General features: G+C 38.2%; 1 protein-coding gene across 1 annotated transcript; it reads left to right on the top strand.

The window, feature by feature from the left end:
• The first annotated feature begins 578 nt into the window (after positions 1–578).
• On the top strand, positions 579–14,613 carry LOC110542927 (acidic mammalian chitinase). The gene is made up of 11 exons (XM_021629403.2): positions 579–606; positions 1,791–1,820; positions 2,316–2,517; positions 7,488–7,544; positions 8,181–8,346; positions 11,802–11,926; positions 12,102–12,225; positions 12,507–12,692; positions 13,500–13,619; positions 13,705–13,846; positions 14,259–14,613. The coding sequence occupies exons 1-11, from the start codon at positions 582–584 to the stop codon at positions 14,507–14,509; spliced, it is 1,428 nt and encodes a 475-aa protein (XP_021485078.1). The 5' UTR covers positions 579–581; the 3' UTR covers positions 14,510–14,613.
• The last annotated feature ends 5,611 nt before the right edge of the window (positions 14,614–20,224 follow it).

Below are 20,224 nucleotides of genomic sequence, written 5' to 3'. Positions count from 1 at the left end.
ACAGTAAATTAGAATTAATTTCTCATTCATAAATTCTTAAACCAAATTATTCTAAAACTTGAAGTCATCCTTAAGAGCAGGTATAGGCAGAATGTTTGGGAAGCATCCCATAGAGAGGGAAATTCTTTAGGCACTGATTGTAGGTGTTGTATGTGAAAGTCCCATAACAAATGGTTTTAAAATAGCTAATAATTTCCAAGGGTTTTTATTGTTTACTTTCCAGTAACAATATTCTTTTATGCCAGGCACAAAATGTCCACAAAATGAAACATAACTTCAGTATATGAACAGGTGTTTGTCCACAATGGGAACTGCCAAAAAAGTTATCAAAAGTTTCAAGGTCATTTCTAATAGTCTACCTGCCCCTTCCAAGGAGACATGGTGTTATTTTGTCATGAAAGGTGGTGGCAGTGGCAAGAGATCTAAGCAGCCAAATCTGATGAGGAGATCTGTGAATTTAATGATTAATCACATACAGGTCTTGGTTAAACACTGTCCATTTAGAAACCCTTGTGATAAGTAGGCACTCAGATGGTATAAAAAGCCATTTGAGGCTCAGCTGGAGCAGTACTGAAGGCACCATGGCCAGGCTCACTCTTGTCACAGGTCTGTAGCCAGAGGCAGAGCTTGGCCTTGCCTTGTATCCTTTTTTCTGAGGATCTCACAACCATGAAACAGTCAACACACTATACTTTCATTTTTTTCTCACTGCAAGTGTTCTATTCTCATACAGTCAGTCTTTCTTTTGCTCTCTAAGCTCATGTCACTGGCATAACCCAAAAACCAAGTCTCACTGTCATTCAATACTTGTCTTACTTTTTTGTCCTGTCCTATCTAGCCATTATCTTCCTGTGCTTTAAACTGATACTATGTTTATTTACTTCTTTGTATCCTGGAAATGGCTCCTTTGGAGGAAAAAAAAACCTGCAGGTATCTACACAGAAATATGCAAGTTTTCTTTGCTCTGCTTTCTGCAGGATTATTTCTTGTTTATTTTTTATAATCCTGGGGAGGTGATGATGACAAAACTGTTACTCTTAGATATTCAAAGTGGTTTATTTCGTAGTTGTTTATAGCCAGTTCACACCTAAAACTTATAAGATGCTCTAAATTTGTGCTTTTGAAACTTTGTTATACCTCAAAACCTGTTTCAAAGGGATTCTAAAGCTCAGTCAATAGAAGAAGCAGAGTTAAGTGGCCCAGTTCTCTTAATAGTGATTCAAGCCTGTGGTCTCAGTACTCAAGTGGCACAGGCAGGAAGTTCTCTAGATCAAGGCCAGTCTTGGCTATAGAGTGAGATAATGTCTTAAAGAAAGTGCCTTGTTGAAGCCAAGGAGAAACATCTAGAGGTATAACTCTAGCAAAATTTCTGTGAAGATGCTACCAACATATTCCTGAAGCTTGACCCTCTGCTTTCAAGTATCTGCTTTCTGCCTTATCTGTTGAAGTACAGAACTCATATCAGCTCTGGAAAATGAGCCACATCTGATTGTGTGGTCACTAAGTGCTATGAATTTGGGAAGATTTCTACTATCTGCTTCATAGATAGTAGACTTCACATTTACAGGAATTATAACACAGAATTGTATAAAAAGATAATGACAATTTCTGAGCAACAGGTGAAGTGTAGATCAAAGAATGTTTACTGGAAAGATCATCCATTTACACAACTGCAAAGTTTCACTTGGGCTGTCATTAACACATGGTGAACATGGTGGACCATATGGCTCTAATATCCTAGAGGATTCAGGCAGCTGTTTCAGAATAAATACCTGCTTTTCTCTTGCTAGGTCTGGCCCTTCTGCTGAATGCTCAGCTGGGTAAGTTGCTGATTCTATGTTTTACTGCTGACAAAACAATTACCATAAAACTCAGCATCTGAATTTACATAATGCTACTGTCTAAGTAATATAATTAAGTAGAAATACATCCCAGTACTACTCTATTTGGAAAAATGTATCAAGAGATAAAACATATTAGAGAGAGAGAGAGAGAGAGAGAGAGAGAGAGAGAGAGAGAGTTTGCTGTATGAAGGAGTAGACTTTTAGCTCAGCTGTTACAGCTCTTCTCTATATCTTTATCACCTATGAGTCTTAAATTCTCATCCACTGGGCTACATGGGACCATTGGACTCCTTAGAAGGAGCCTAAGCTTTTCCAAGCTTCCCAAATGTACTTGTACCATCTCTTGATGTATCCGAAAGAGTACAAATCAGGCCACTGAGGCAGGGAGGGAAACAGAAGCATGGTCTAAACTGTTACCATAGTTCAATGGCATGTACACCAAATCATCATACTTACTCCTGATCACCACAGGGTCTGCCTACAATCTGGTATGCTATTTCACCAACTGGGCCCAGTATCGGCCAGGCTTGGGAAGTTTCAAGCCTGATGACATTGACCCCTGCCTGTGTACTCACCTGATCTACGCCTTTGCTGGGATGCAGAACAATGAGATCACTACCATAGAATGGAATGATGTTACTCTCTACAAAGCTTTCAATGGCTTGAAAAACAGGTAAAAGAAGGAAGTAAATACCTAAGTTGTATCTTTTGAACCAGTAGTGGCCACCTCTAGTGTTTCTGAAGATGTTACTTGTAATATTTGGGGTGTGTAATAAGTCAATGCTTATTTGTGCATGCTGTTACAACTGCTGTGAATTTGTATGTGCATCTTCTCTGTTGTATCTGGAAAACACTTTTGTAGTCCACTGTTTCTGTTTTCTACAGTCATTCTACCCTCTCTTCTGTGATTATTACCTTTTGGATTTATGGCTTGCTCCCAGGAAGATCCCTGCATCTACCCTAGAACCCTCCTCTTTACATAACCTCTTTGGGTCTATGAATTGTAGCTTGGTTATCATTTTATCATTTACTTAATGCCTAATATTCACTTATAAGTGAGTACATACTGTATCTTTCTGGGTTTGGGATACCTCACTCAGGATGATTTTTTTTTTCTAACTCCATGATTTGTCTGCAAATTTAATGATGTACTTTTAAATTTTTAACAGCTGAGTAATACTCTATTATAAAAATGTAGTCCATTTTTTAAATCTGTTATTCAGTTTAGATGTATCTAGGTTGTTTCCAGTTTTGGCTATTATGACTAAAGCTGCAATGAACTTACTTGAGCAAGTGTTCTTATAATAAAATGGAGAGTCCTTTGGCCATATGCTCAAGAGTGGTATAGCTGGGTCTTGAGATAGATCAATTCCCAATTTTCTGAGGAACCACCATATTGATAGCCATAGAAGGTTGTGCATGTTTGCACTCCCACCAGCAATGCACAACTATTTCACTTGCTCCATGTCCCCACCAGCATAAGCTGACACTTCTGTTATTGATATTAGCCATTCTGACAAATGTAAGGTAGAAAATCAAAATAGTTTTGATTTGCACTTTCCTGATGACTAAGGATGTTAAACATTTCAAGTATTTTTCAGCCATTTAAGATTCATCTATTAAGAATTTTCTGTTTAAATCTATTCCTCAATTTTTGTCATTTAAAAAAATGTATTTTTATCATTTATTACACTTCAAATTGTATCCCAGTTGTGGCCCCCTCCCTCATTTTAATTGGATTATTTGGTTTTTTTTAATTTGGATAGTTAGGATTTGGATAGTTTCTTGAGTTCTTTATATGTTTTTGCTATTAGTCTTCTATCAGCTGTCCAATTGGTAAAAATATTTTCCCATTCTGTAGGCTGTCATTGTGTCCAATTAATGTTGCCCTTTGCCTTACTGAAGTTTTCAGTTTTATGAGGTCTCACTTATTAACTCTTGATCTTTGTGCCTGTGTTATGTTCAGAAAATTGTGTTCTATACCAATACGTTCAAGGCTATTCTTCACCTTCTCTTATGTTAGGTCTGGTGTATGTGGTTTTATGTTGAGATCTTTTATCTACTTGGACTTCAGTTTTGTTCGGTGTGATAAATAAAGATTTATTTGCATTCCTTTACATGTACAACAGCACTGGTTGGTGAAGATACTTGATTTTTTTCAGTGTGTATTTCTGGATTTCTTTTAAACAAAAATTTTGTATCTATAAGTGTATGGGTTTACTCTTCGGTCTTCGATTTGATTCTGTTGATCAACGTTTCTCATCCTACTTAAAATCAGGAATGGTGGAATGTCCAGCAATTCTTTTACTGTTCAGGATTGTTTTAGCTATCATGATTTTTTGCTTTTCCATATGAAATAGAGAATTGTGTTTTCTAGGTTGGTAAATAATTGTGTTGGAATTTTGATGGGGTTTGCATTGAATATGTAGGTTACTTTTGGTAAAATGGCCATTTTTTCCCTATATTAGTCCTACTGATCTATGAGCATGAGAGATCTTTCCATCTTCTGACATCTTATTCAGTGTTTTTCTTAAAATACTTGAAGTTCTTTTTATCATATAGATCTTTCATTTGCTTCATCAGAGTTATCCTATAATATATTATTTGATGCTATTGGGAAGAATGTTTTTTTTTTTCTCTGATTTTTTTTTCTCAATTCCTTTGCCATTTGTATGTAGGAGGGCTAATGATTTTTTTTTTTTTTTAGTTACTCTTGTATCCAGCCACTTTGCTGACTGTGTTTTTCAGCAGTAGGAGTTCTCTGGTAAAAATAATTTAGAGTTATTTGTGTATACTATCATATCATGATATGATACTTTGACTTCTTCCTTTCCAATTTGTATTCTCTTGATCTCCTTTAGTTGTCTTATTGCTCTAGCCAGAACTTTAAGTACTATATCAAATAAATATGGGGAAATCGGGTAGCATTGTCTTGTCCCTGATTTTAGTAGAATTGCTTGAAGTTTCTCTCCATTTAAATTTGATGTTGACAATTGGCTTTCTGTGTTTTGTCTTTACTATGTTTAGGTATGTGCTTTGTAACCCTGATCTCTCCAAAACTTTTAACATGAAGGAGTGTTGGATTTTTAGTAATATCTGCTTATTAGTGCGTGTATACCATGCTGATCTTTCTGTTTCTGGGTTACCTTACTCAGGATGATCTCTTCTAGTTCCATCCATTTGCCTGCAAATTTCATGATTTCCTTGTTTTTGATAGCTGAGTAGTATTCCACTGTGTAGATGTACCACAATTTCTGTATTCAATCCTCCTTTGAGGGACATCTAGGTTGTTTCCAGATTCTTGCTATTATAAATAAAGCTGCTATGAACATAGTTGAGCAAATGTCCTTATTGAATCATGAAACTTAAAAGCTTTTGTAAAGCAAAGGACACTGTCAGCAGAACAAAACAGCTATTTCTATTAAGCTCTAACACATGAGGATGATGCTTCTGCTCCAAGAACCTCACTTCAAGTGGCCAGTGATAATATGCATGTATGTATGTATGTATGTATATATGTATGTATATATATATATATATACATACACACACATACATATGTATCACATGTACATATGTGTCTGTTGCTTTTATACCATCTTTTTATAATGACACAGAAAACTGCAAGCCATCTTAACACCCTGCAAGAGGAAACAAAGTGCAAAGGATAATAAAATTAGACATGTTTTAGTCCAGGAATCAGAACGGTTTACTGGGTTTTGATAGCCTTTTATTTGTTTGTTTTTGAAATTTTAAAGACTAATTTATTCACTTACATCTTGATAATAGCTCCTTTCCTCCCTCCTCTCTTTCTACCCTCACCCTCCATCTCTCTTTCCCCATACCCCCTCCTTTATCCTCAGAAAAGGGAAGCCCCACACCAATGCACCACAGCTCATCAAGTTGTATCAGGACTGAACACATACACTTTCCCTGTGGTCTGGCAAAGCAGCCCTGCTGGGGAAAGTGATCAAAAGCAGGTAATAGAGTTTATGTTGGAGATAGGCCCCACTCCCCTTACTAGGGAACCCACATGAAGCTTGAGTTGCCCATTGGCTACATCTGTGTAGGGGCCTGTGCCCTGTTTAGTTGGCTCTGTTGATCTTCTTGTGGAGCTCCTGTAATATCCAGGAGCTTCTATACCTCTCCCCACTTTTCCAAAAGACTCCCTAAGCTTTGCCCAATTCTTTATATTTTTTCCTTAAATTTTATTATATATTTAATCATGTCTGTGTATGTGTGTCTATGTAACTTAGTGCATGCAAATTTGAGATCCAGAAGAGATATTAAATCCCCTGGAGTTGGAATTACAGGTACGTGGGTAGTGAGCCACCTGGTGTGGGTGCTGAAACTGAGCTTGGGACCTTTACAGTAGCAAAATTTGCTCCTAACTATTGAGCCACTTCTCTAGACCTTGTTTACTCCTTTGAAAATTTCAACTAATTAATCAATTAATTGTTTTATGTGTATGCATGTATTAACATTTAGGCCATAGCATGTATATATAGGCCAGAGTACAGCTTGCAAGAAACTGGTTCTTTTTTTGTTATTTGAATTCTTGTGATTGAGCTTGGTTTGTGCTTGATAATAAGTGCCCTTATCAATGCAGTCATCAACCAGGCCTGAGTTCTCTTCTGTTTTAAATCAAATCAATCTCTGCTTTCTTGGAATTCATTAACTTATTTAGTTTATACTTATCTGGGATCAAGAAAAGTTCAGGTAATTGTTGTTATTACTATTGACGCTATCATGAACACAGCTAGGAAATTTCAGTTTATGAATCCCAATAGGAAAACAATTCCTTTAAAAAGGTTTTTACTTAATTGTGTCCACTTGTTATGTGTATCAAAATTCCATGGGCCACCTGATAAAAATGTCAGTCACCCTAAATCAGTAGTTCTCATCCTGTAGGTTGCTACCTTTTTGGAGGCTGAAGACCCTTTTACAGGGGTTCCCTGAGGTCATTGAAAATATCAGATATTTACATTAAAATTTATAACAGTAGCAAAATTACAGTTATAACATGAATGAAAATAATTTTATTGTTGGGATCACCACAACACCAGGAGCTGTATTAAAAGGTCAGCTTTAGGAAGGCAGAGAACATCTTCCATAGAGTAGTATTATCAGACTCTCAGGGGAAAGGAAAATAAAGCTAGAATTTTCATGTTCTCTGACAACTCTTACACATAATTCTTATGGAATCAGATGTTTCTTAACCACAGTTTCTAGGTATGCATGTAATCACGAATCAGTTAGTTTATATTAATTATTATAGAGGATAAAAAGTAATCATGTTTAAGCAACATTTAACATTTTATCAGTGAAAGAGCAATGAGCTATTGTGCTTTTTAAGCTATATGTAGTATAAACTTTGCTAGCCCACACCAATAAAGCCAACAGTTGTATAATCCTGATTTTTCTTAGTGGCCCTTACCTCATATGTGGTGGTAATATAAAGAGCTTTAGTAAAGAGAGTTTCAGCAGTGGAACAAAATAACTCAAATAGTTCTCAAGTATAGATTATGACATCAAACTTACCCTGAGTAACTTGAGCAGGCACGATACTATAAACAGCAATGTTACTTTAAATGGCAGGACCTACAGATTTAAAAATTCCTTTGTTTATCTTTTGCTTTATAGGAACAGCAAACTGAAAACCCTCCTGGCTATTGGGGGCTGGAACTTTGGAACTGCTCCGTAAGTTCTATCAAAAGCAATGTAGCCCAGTATAATCCATGTTCTCTTAGACTTCAAAACTCCAGATGGATATTAAGGATGTCTATTAAATGAATATTTTTACTTAATTAATTATCATGGCAGATCCTCAATACTTATCAGAAGATGTTAGAATGACTACTGTGGCTTTCACATGGCTAAATTTGGATGAATGTTTTGGAACACCATCCTCTGAGCTTTTAGTTGCCAGCTTCAAAAGGCCTCTTCTTAAAGTATATGAAGGGCTCAAAGTCTGATGAAGAGCCTGCATTTCTGTTGTCTTCCTGAGAAAGAAAAAAGAACTCTACGTATACAAACAAGGCTTACTTGAGTAGACATGAACTGGAGGCATATTTGAAGACAGAGAACACTGTGAACTAAGTTAATTGGACATTCAAAACAAGGGCATTTTGGAAAATTGTTTGAGTTGGGAGTTGGGAAGGCTAGCAAAATAAAGTGAAAGTTGAGACACAATGGCTGCAAAGAGAGTCTAGGACATCCTTGGAACATCCTTTCATGCTCAGCCACTGTGAGGCAGAAATTGAACTGCAAACTGTTTTTATTCAAGTGTGTTCAGAACACCAAGGCCTTACCATGTCTTCTTTGTGTTTCCTTCAGTTTTACTGCCATGGTCTCTACTTCTCAGAACCGCCAGACCTTCATCACTTCAGTCATCAGATTCCTGCGTCAGTATGGGTTTGATGGACTGGACCTGGACTGGGAATACCCAGGCTCACGTGGGAGCCCTCCTCAGGACAAGCATCTTTTCACTGTCTTGGTGAAGGTGAGGAAAGCAGGAAGAAATGGTAGCTTTACAGTATCTAAAGTCTAATTTTTTGAGACAGGGTTTCTCTGTGTAGCCTTAGCCATCCTGGACTCACTTTGTAGACCAGCCTGGCCTTGAACTCACAGAGATATCCCTGACTCTGCCTCCCAAGTTCTAGGATAGAAGGGGTGCACCATCACATCTGGCTTATTTTCTTCCCAAGGAGAAATAGGTCCTTGTACGATAAAACCAAACATGACTTTAGAATTATGGAATCTTAGCATAGTAAAGTTCTTTAGATATCATGCATTCTTAGAACAAGCTTTATGCTGCACATTACTCTACATGCTGTTTTCAGAACCACAGTTTATATCATCTTGACACTTATTCAATGATATAGGCTCCTTAAGCACATAACCTCCACTTTGCAGGATTAAAATGGTGTAAGTAATTTGGACATCACACAGATAGTGTCATAAATACCTGTGATGTCTGTTAGACTTTTGGCATAAAACTGTCTACTGTTACTGAGAAATCTATGCTTTGTGCCATTATTAGGCATAGGTTAAAATCTAGGATAAGGCAGAATCTTGGCTTTAAAGAACACATATCTGAGGCAGAGAACTAAAGCATAAACAATAAGTGTAACACATTTTAATAGATGCTGTACTAGAGGTCTACAGAATCCATAAGCAAATGAGGAATCATCTAATTCTACTCTTGGGCAAAATGACATGAAACTTTCTAGGTAAAGTGATGCTGGATTTGAATGTGGTGTTATCCAATTCAGTGCAGATGAAAATGGCGTAAAAAGACAGATTTGTGTGCTCAAGTGAGAAGTGAGTTTCAATCCTCTGAGAATAAATAGGTGGCAAGAATTAGATTCCATGAACACTTTTATATTAAGTTAAAGAGTTTTGAGGTTTCCTAAAGACAATGAAAATCTTTGGAAGTTTTTATGCAATGGTTTATATGACCAGAATTGTATATTTTGGAATGGATAATTTGGAATTAATTATGAACCAGTGAATTAGGAGTACAAAGACAGGATAGAGAAGGAAGGCAATGAAATAAGTAAGAGGTAACCAGGGTCCTAATAATGGACCTGACAGTGAGGGAAGAAGAGAATATACACAGAGGTATAAAGAGAACAAATATCAATAGGAAGCACATTTGAAGTAGAAATGATTCCTAGTTTTCTGATTTTGAGGACTATTTTTATTACAGTGATGCTGGTATAGACAGAAAGAATAATAAGCAGACCGGTTAATTTAGCTTTGAATATGAGGATGACATATCTAGAATGATCACAATGAATTGAATGGATACCAACCTAGAGTGTCTGGCAAATAACACTACTGAATTCATCAGCAAGGTACATGACTGCCAAGGAAAAATAAATGGAGTAATAAACACAAGAGCTATGAAGTTTTTCCAATTGGGGATGGTATTGGCAGTGAATAGATTGACTCTTTACACCCGAGCAGTAAGAAAATGTTTGTTGAGTCCACTAGAACGGGCAGCAGTTTGGGCAGTAACTAGAACCCCACATACAGTATAAGGCAGTGGGGTGGACGGTAGCGTAGTCTCAATTCTGGAGAAGTGTTTGTTCCATTAGGGTGAGTATCATAGGTTGCAGCGTCCGTGTGTGTAGTTTTCATCATGTGAACGAATGTAGCCCAGACAACGAACCTGCTAAATACATAATTTCCTATTACATAATCTGTTCCATGCAAATCAAGCCCATAAAATTGAGGACCATGCAAGTTAAGGTTGATCAAAGTTCAGTTGTAGTAAGAGTTTTTGTTTGCAGGTCTAGGGTGAGGTAGTATTGTGGCTAGCTGTTTGGTTAGACACAAGGGTTTTCTTTTTGAAAATTCTGGACCAAGTTTGTGAGAGCAACCTGTCCAATTCCTGACCTCTTAGTGACCTCACCAAAACATGGATTTTAGGCTTATTTTCTTCCAAGGTAGATTGTTTTCTATATCATTCTATGCATTGGGTCATAGATAGCCTCAGAATAACTTCAATATTGGGCTAGCAAGATGCCCCAATATGTTAAAAACTTTCTCCAAAGCATGGAAACTTGAATTCAAATTCAAAGCATGAGAGCCCACATAAAAGCCAGATACAGTAATGCACATCTGAACTTTCAGTGCTCCCACAGAGATGGAAGACAGAAACCTGCCCATCTCCAGAAGCTTGTGGTCCAGCTAGCCTGGCAGCACGGTAGTGAACAACAAAAGGGACAGTACCTCAAAGAAGGCAGGAGGTGAGGATTGACATCTGAGGTTCTCACATGTGCTTGCACTCACACATGTGAACATGAACAAAAACACAAGGTTTTACAAAATCCAGATTACTTTTATGTGTATGTATATGTTGTATGGAGTATACATGTATGTGGGATGTCATTTCTCAGAGACTGTCCACCTTGATTTTTTAATCCATTTCTCACTAGTCTAGAAATCATGAATTATCATAGGTCACTTGGCCAACCCAGGGCTCTGTCTGTATTAGTTTCCTCAGCACCAAGATTAATAACCATATGCCACTATGTCTTGCTTAAAAGTTTTTATGTGGGTTCTGTGGGAACTGAGCTTTTGACCTCAGGTCTTCAGTTTGCATGGCAAGCACTTTAACCATTGAGCCATCTCTACAAGCCCTACTTTAATTTTTGTTGAATAGCTCCAAAGATCATTAAAAAAAAAAAAAAACACCTCTACTCTTCATTGAAGCATGACTACTGTAAGTTATAGTATCTAATCATTGGCTACAATTCTGCCCACTAAAGTGGCACAGAATGAAACCATACACATTACAGTATCTTAATTTAACATTTGAAGACAGACATAACACTCTGTTTGTAATTCTTCTCCTTCCAGGTAAATGTCTTAGGTTTTTCAACCACAACTCATAAGCAATGTTCAAATTCAAAGGTGTGCCTGGAATGCCATCTGGTAACCCAGATAATACCATCATAAAATCTCAACTCAGTATTCCAAATAAATGAGAATCATGCAGAATGCATGTGAATTAACATCTGGCACTGAACTGGACCTGTCATCCAGCCATTACTACTTTCTTTATTGGCTAATTCTAGAATTTATTGAATGATAGATCAGTGTTGTAAGGAGAATGGAAGAAACTTCAAACCACTGAACGCTAGATAAAAGGCACTGCAAAGAATGTAGCTTCAACATGCTGTGATACAAGTGAACTCTGATTGGTCATTTGGGACCCTGGCTCCCACTAACTTCCCATAGAACTCAGGTGAAAATTTCCAGCTCCCATGCACATTGTATAGCTATATAATTTAAAATTCATATTACCTATACTATTGAGTTTATTGAAACATCGAGAGACTAAAAATAGATGAAAGTACTTTGGAGAAGAAAGATACATGGAAACATGTATTTGCTATTATCTAAGTAGCTGAAATTAACTTCAAACATGCTTGCCTTATTCTGCAGGAAATGCGTGAAGCTTTTGAGCAGGAGGCTATTGAGAGCAACAAGCCCAGGTTGATGGTTACTGCTGCTGTGGCTGCTGGCATTTCCAACATCCAGGCTGGCTATGAGATCCCTGAACTTTCCAAGTGAGTGGCACAGTAATTCTAAATGTTTGTGGGACCTTTTAAGCATTGTACTTATTCTTGAGATGTCTTATACTTAAAGACCTTGTTTGTAAACTTGCTTTGGAAAAGATGTCATTGCCTGCACAGCTGTGAGAAACAGTTATCAGAAATGATTCTAATTATTACTATCTCTCAGGTATCTGGATTACATCCATGTCATGACATATGACTTCCATGGGTCCTGGGAGGGCTACACGGGAGAGAATAGTCCACTCTACAAATACCCAACTGAGACTGGCAGCAATGCCTACCTCAATGTGGTAAGATCCTACGGGAATGAAGACTGGGGGGAGGGTATGTAAATCATAGAGAAACTTGGGTTCTAAATTAACACGAGTTTGGAAGCTGTCTTATTTAGGTTAATATCTTAAGTTACTGGCCATATCTCATTAACTGTAATTTCATCCAAAATTTCTGAAAAAGAAAATACCAAGAAATAAATCCTTTACTTATAAACATCATATAATTTACCTACTAAAATAGAAAGCTAACATAGGTCATTGACTGTTCAGGTACTGTGTCTAACCTGTTGCCATTTCAGGATTATGTAATGAATTACTGGAAAGACAATGGAGCCCCAGCTGAGAAGCTCATTGTTGGATTTCCAGAGTATGGACACACCTTCGTCCTGAGCAACCCTTCTGATACTGGAATTGGTGCCCCTACCTCTGGTGCTGGTCCTGATGGGCCCTATACAAGGCAGTCTGGTTTCTGGGCCTACTATGAGGTCAGTAGATTGACTGTACAGTGCCCTATGAATTACATGCCCAAAGTTGTGCATAGTCTTCAGTTTAGAATTTTCTGGATCTGAATGTTTGCTTTGTCTAGTACCTGTCTCAGTAAGCTGTGTCAATGGGGGTCAGAGCTGAGGTGGGGTGGAGCTTTAAGGGTTTGGATAATGTGCTTCTATAATTAATCCAAACAATATTCCTTCAAGCAACAGACTATACCATTAAGGATATTTACATTAGAAAAGAAAGGAATAAAATAAATACACTTCATAAACTACTATAGATTCCAATATTTTAGTAGCAAAATATGGATAAAGTATAAGAATTTGAGAAATAACTGAACCTGGGGAATGTAGCTCAGTGGTAGAGCATTTACTTAGAATACACACAGTCCTATATTTAATCTCTAGTACCACAGGACAAAATAAAGTAGTGTACAAATAGTGGACAGGTTTTTTTTTTTTTTTGTAGTTTTGGTTGCTCATATCTGTAATTCCAACATTCAAGAAGCTAAACAGGACAACCCTAAATTCAAAGCTATATATAAAAAAGCTCTCTATATAAAAGCAAAGACTAAGGTTGTGATGTAGTTCAGTGATACAACTTGTACATACTATGTGCAAGTCCTAGGTCTCATCTGCCTCACTGCAAAGATGAAAATAACCCAATTTTATTTACTGTAAACAAAACTGAATTATAAAATTGAGGTAACCCCAACAATGGATATGAAAGGAAAGAAGTCAATGTGTTTTCTCTTTCATGGGATTAATATTTAAAGGGTTTGATTCTCTTCATATTTAAAGATTTGTACCTTCCTAAGAAATGGAGCCACTGAGGTCTGGGATGCCCCTCAGGAAGTGCCCTATGCCTATAAGGGTAACGAGTGGGTTGGCTATGACAATATCAAGAGCTTCAGTGTCAAGGTAAGGTCAGCTCCTTGGATTTGCTGGAATAACAGAACCAAGGCTCTGGAAATCAATGAACCTTCTGCCCTCTACTCTTAAACAGGCTCAATGGCTTAAGCAAAATCATTTTGGAGGTGCCATGATCTGGGCCATTGACCTTGATGACTTCACTGGATCTTTCTGTGACCAGGGAAAATTTCCTCTGACCTCTACTTTGAACAAAGCCCTAGAAGTGTCAACTACAGGTAAACGACAGCACAAGTATTCAGAGGGTGTGTTAATAATGTCCCTTCATCATTTAAAGGCAGTCTTGACATTCTCACACCATTGTTTTGGGGATACTCTTCCTATTTTATTCTGTTGTACTTACCCAGGTGAGAGACAGCTACTGACTTTCTCTAAAACTCTATTTCTGAGGGAATTATAGGAAGTCACTTCTATATTTGGAGTGTATGAGATCAGATTTTCTAGAACTTCAAGGTTTGTAAGAGACTACAGAAACTAAGCTTACCTTCAGCATACAAATCTCCGATTGTGAGACTGCAAATAATGGCACCCACCTCCCAGCAATAATGTGTGTGTAGTTTTTCTCTACTTTCATGTGAAGTTCACTGCTACAGCAGCACCACCCTTTTTCTGTCTACTTATATGTTTCAGGTTGCACAGCCCCTAACCCACCTACTGAGCCAGTGACTTCTCCTCCAGGAACTGGGAGTGGGAGTGGGGATGGGAGCTCTGGAGGAGGCTCCGAAGACAGTGGATTCTGCGCTGGCAAAGCTGACGGCCTCTACCCTGTGGCCAATGACAGACATGCTTTCTGGCACTGCCACAATGGAATCACATACAAGCAGCACTGTCAGGCAGAGCTTGTCTTTGATCCCAGCTGCAATTGCTGCAATTGGCCATGAACCTGACATTGCCATTCTTCCCCAAACTTCTGCACTCTTCTTGACTCCTTTCCAAAGGCATCTTGCATCCATTTAAAGTTATGTAATAAAATCAGTAGCCAAAACATGAGTGTCCTCGATTTTTCACGGGTTGGTGGAAAACTTTTCTCCATTTAGAAATACTGGCTATGAACATATATATAAATATGTATGTATGTATGTATGTTTGTGTGTTTGTGTGTATGTGTATGTCTGTATGCATATGGAGAGAAAAAGAGAGGGTGATGACATGGTGGAGCCAACCACCACACATTATTTTAACCTGTCTGTGTCCATCTGCATGATGGCATAATGACTTAGAGCCTTTCTAAAGCTTCATCAGAGAAGCTTCTTTGTACAGTAGATGGCAAGTGACACAAAAATCCACAACTGGTCAAGGAGCAGAGAATAAGGAACTTTGGATTTCTCAGCCATAAATGAGACATCTATATCATACCCTTCCTCTTCCTGAAGCTCAGGGATCACAAAGAAAGGGGTCTCAAAACGTTGTAAGAGTCAGACACAATGGATAAGTACAAAGAAACTGTTTTCTGGACACTACAGTGCAGTTGCACCTATGAATTCACAACAGTTGTGACAGTATACATAAGAACTCCACAAACTCAAGCCACACAAAATAGCATCAGTGAGACACAATGGAATCAAATATCCTGCAAGAACTGACAGCTGCAGTCACTACTCCTCTGACTTGACTAATGACCTGATATTCACTTGTCCTCTTTTGCATGTTTTGTTGCAGTAAAATGACTATAAGATTTACCATATTAAATCATAAGTATGTAGTTCAGTTTAATTGGTTGTGCTGATACTGTTCAAACATCACTATCATTCATTTAAACTCTATACAAAACCCAAACCAAACCAACAGCCCTTCCCCCATAACATGACTGTGTTTTCAGATGCTGATTTCTGTGCCCTCAGATCTGGTTACCACCCTACCACAGGCATGGTTTATAAATACTGAACCATCTCCTGTATCAATGTGATGTAAGGAATGCTTCCCACTCCTGATCCCCCTGCCTGGCCTCCTTTAGCTTATCCTACTCGTGGAAGAGGGCACACCCTTTCTGTGGACTAGGGGAGGAGGATAGAAGAGGAGCTAAGGATAGAGTTGGGGGAAGAATAGGAAGGGAGTTACAATGGGGATATAAGGTGAATAAATTATAAGAAATAAATTTATATATAAAACTCGAGAATGCTTCTCAATTATCCCTTGTCTGTCATCCTTCTAAGGGGATCATCACACAGACACTGTGTGGGTGAGGGGTCAGGTGAATGCAAACTGAGGGCAGGCAGCTGCAGATTTATTTATTCTGGAAGAGACAAAACATTATATGGCTTTGGTTGACCAAGCAGGTCCCTCCACAGCATCTCCAGGACATTGGTTGTTTGTCTCTGGACAGACTCTCCAGCATCAGGTCACATACTTTCTGCCCAAATACTTCCTTAGTCCAGTCAGCAGAAGATGCCCCAGGCCATGAGCCCATATGGCCCTTTGCTGGGGATGCCCACAATCCCTGACTGGTTAAAGAAAAGTGACAACCAATAGCTAGGCAGAAGAAATATAGGTGGAGCTAAAGATCCCACGTTTGTGGTCTCAGAGAGACAGAAATAAGTAGAGAAAGAGAAAGAGGTGACCATGGGCCAATATGGACCATGAGTACATGGCCATAAGGGCTAGCCTGATAGCACAGAGACCCAGGTCAATGTGCTGAGATCAATAGACTTTTGAGATCTCAGCAATAAGTGGAACATCCACATCATTCCCCTAAAAAGCTCATGGAAAATTAGGGAGGAGTTCAATAAAATATAGGAGATGACTTATGGGGGAAAGAGCTATAAAATACTTTTGTATGGGAATGGTCCTGATAGGAACTCACAACAGCCGTGATTGCCTGAATAGAGACTGCATAATACTAGTCCAGGAAATAATAAATCATAGGTGGGAGATTTGTTCATGGGACCCTATCCACCTCAAAAGAACTAATTACAGGAACCAAAGACATCATTTTCAGTGATGTATCCATGGGTGATTTGCTTATGGTCCAGTGAATGAGTTAATACCCATGCCACACAAGTGGCCTTGGTTATATCCAATGCAACACACACACACACACACACACACACACACACACACACACACACCCAAACCACATCTAAAATACATAGAAGTAGAATGAAGCCTTGGTGAGAGGAATGAGGGTATTGGTGCAGGTGGGAGGAGGATAAGAGATGATGAAATGAGAGATCAGAATGAATTATATACATGCATGAAACTATGGAAACTGTCACAAGTAGATTATTTACACTAACATTAACAATAATAATGTCAAAACCTCATCCAACTACAGTGTTTAAATGTGTGATCTTTGAGAAATGATTGGAATTAGATAATATTGTCAGGATACAACTTTCACAAACAAGCAGTTCTACTAGGAAAAGGAGACAGACCATATTAGTTTTATACGTATGCTCCTTGTCTCTTATGATATATCATTCTAGTATGTCTTGAAGAGTTTAATTTAGTCAGAATATAACTCCATTTTGAAATAAAGATTTTGACTGGGAACTGAATTCAGGCACCAGGAAATATCACAGAATGTACACCTGGCAGAAAACAAAGTTAACTCTCCTAGCAACAGCCTGCAGGAAATATAACAGAATAAATGCTTCATAGAAAGTAGAGACAAACTCCCTGGTAATAATCAATGGGAATTGGTTAAAAATCGGGTGGGAAAATTCTCCCCAATGTTTCAGATATGGTTTAGAAAAATAGCCATTGTGATTATATGCCTTAGCCATTGTGATTGTGTGCCTCAGAAAAGGTCACCCTGCCCTGCTAAACTTCACCCAATTCTGTAACGCCAAGGCTTGTGCCCCCCTGCTTGCTGCCATGGAAACCCCCTGCTCACAGACTTTCCCTTTAAAAATCCTGTTCACTCAGAGCTCGGGGTCCCACTTCTCTACGGCTGCGCCAGTGAGACTTGGGTCCTGAGTTCGATCGCTCTCATAATAAAGCTCTCTTGCAATTGTCATCTCCTGGTGGTCTCTGAGGTCCCGTGAACCTGGCATAACAGTCTTGCAATTCTACCAGTAAAAAGGCCAACAGTAGGGGCAACATTTGTTAGTAAACATCTAGAATCAAAAATTTAAATAAACATTTTATTTTGATTTATACAGCATTTTATTTTATTTTTTACTTTTTTATTAATTACACTTTATTCACTTTTTATCCCTGCTGTAGTTCCCGCCTCCATCCCTTTCCAAACCCTCCCTTCCTCCAACTTCTCCACCAATACTCCTCCCCAAGTCCACTAATAGGGGAGGGCTTCTTTTCACTCCTTCTGATCTTAGTCTATTAGGTCTCATCAAGAGTGGCTGTATTGTCTTTTTCTGGGACCTGGTAAGGCTGCTCCCCTCTCAGGGTGATGTGATCAAAGAGCAGGCCAATCAGTTCATGTCAGAGACAGTCCCTGTTCCCATTACTATGGAACCCACTTGGAGATTGAACTGCCATGGGTTACATCTGTGCAAGGGTTCTAGGTTATCTCCATGCATGCTACTTGGTTAGAGTATCAGTCTCAGGGAAGACCCATGTGCTCAGATTTTTTTTTTGGTTCTGTTGCTTTCCCTGTCGAGCTTCTGTCCTCTCCAGATCTTACTATTTCTCACTTCTCTCATAAGATTCCCTGCATTCTGCCCAAAGGTTGGCCATAAGTCTCAGCATCTGCTTTGATAGTCTGTAGGGCAGAGCCTTTCAGAGGCCCTCTGTGGTAGGCTCCTAACTTGTTCCCTTTTTTCTCCTTCTTATGATGTCCATCCTCTTTGCCTTTCTGGATGGGGATTGAGCAACTTAGCCAGGGTCCCTCTTCTTGATTAGTTTCTTTAAGTGTACAGATTTTAGTATGTTTATCATATATTATATGTCTATATGAGTGAGTATATACCGTGTGTGTCTTTCTGCTTCTGGTATAGCTCACTCAAGATGATCTTTTCCAGTTCCCACCATTTGCCTGCAAATTTCATGATTTCCTTGATTTTTATTGCTGAGTAGTATCCCATTGTGTAGATGTACCATACTTCCTGTATCCATGCCTCAGTTGAGGGGCATTTTATTTATTTATTTATTTATTTTATTTACAAATAAAATAAATATTTTATTTATACAGTGCATCATAATGTGTAATTAGCAACAAAAAAATGGGAAATTGTTCAACTATTTTGAGAAAATTAAGTCTTTAGATTAACACACATGATTTCATTTATGTCTTTTTAAATTTCTTTTATTATAGTGGTTTATTCCTAAGAATCTTATTCTCCGATGTTGCTGATAAAGCATTTGTCTTCTCTATTTCCATTACATCTTCATTGTTACTGTGTATGAATTTCATATGTGTATATTCTCATTTTAATTGCATTTTTGTTTATGGATTTTGTATGATTATGTGACTCTGCGTGTGCTCATGCCATAACTCACAGGTGGAGTTCAGAAATCTGGGCAATACTATTGGCAGTAAGTTGCTAACATACAGATGAGTCTTCACATCTATACAAAGGATAGCCCTTTTCTAATTAATATACATGTTTCCCTCTGCTTTTTATATATTCAGAAAACATTTAACATGATCTTCCTTCTGTGTTATAATTGAGGATATTCCAAATAAGCTGCTACAAACATGGTTGAGCAAATGTTCTTGTTGTGTACTTGAGAATTTTTGGATATATGCCTAGAAGTGGTATAGCTGGATCTTGAGGAAGCACTATTTCTAATTGTCTGAGAAAGTGCCAGATTGATTTCCAGAGTGGTTGTACAAGTTTACATTCCCACCAGCAGGGGAGGAGGGTTCCCCTTTCTCCACAAACTCTCCAGCATGTCCTGTCACTTGAGTTTTTGATCTTAGCCATTCTGATAAGTGTAAATGAAATCTCAGGGTCGTTTTGATTTGCATCTCACTGATGGCTAAGGCTGTTGAGCATCTCTTTAAGTGTTTCTCTGCCATTCGATATTCCTCTACAGAGAATTCTCTGTTTAGTTACATGCACCAGTTTTTAATTGGATTGCTTGATTTATTGCTTTTTAACTTTTTTAGTTCTTTATGTATTCTGAACATCAGCCCTCTGTCAGATATAGGGTTGATGAAGATCCTTTCCCAATCTGTAAACAGTCTTTGTAATAGCCAGAACCTGGAAACAACCCAGATGACCCTCAACTGAGGAATGGATACAGAAACTGTGGTAAATCTACAAATGTAATATTACTCAGCATTAAAAAACAAGGAAATCATGAAATTTGCAGGCAAATTGTGGGAACTGGAAAATATCATCCAGAGTGAGCTATCCCAGAAGCAGAAAGATACACATGGTGTATACTCACTTATAAGTGGATAAAAGACATATAATATATGATAAACATACTAAAATCTGTACACCTAAAGAAACTAATCAAGAAGGAGGACTCTGGCTAAGTTGCTCAAATCCCATTCAGAAAGGCAAACAGGATGGACATCAGAAGAAGGGGAAAACAGGGAACAGGACAGGAGCCTACCACAGAGGGACTCTGAAAAACTCTACCCTGCAGGATATCAGAGCAGATGCTGAGACTTATAGCCAAATTTGGGTAGAGTGCAGAGAATCTTATGAAAGAAGGGGGAGGTAGTAAGATCTGGAGAGGACAGA

This window comes from Meriones unguiculatus, chromosome 10, assembly GCF_030254825.1.
Source record: "Meriones unguiculatus strain TT.TT164.6M chromosome 10, Bangor_MerUng_6.1, whole genome shotgun sequence".
In the NCBI taxonomy this organism is placed as follows: domain Eukaryota; kingdom Metazoa; phylum Chordata; class Mammalia; order Rodentia; family Muridae; genus Meriones; species Meriones unguiculatus.
This window is presented reverse-complemented; position numbering and strand designations above follow the sequence as displayed.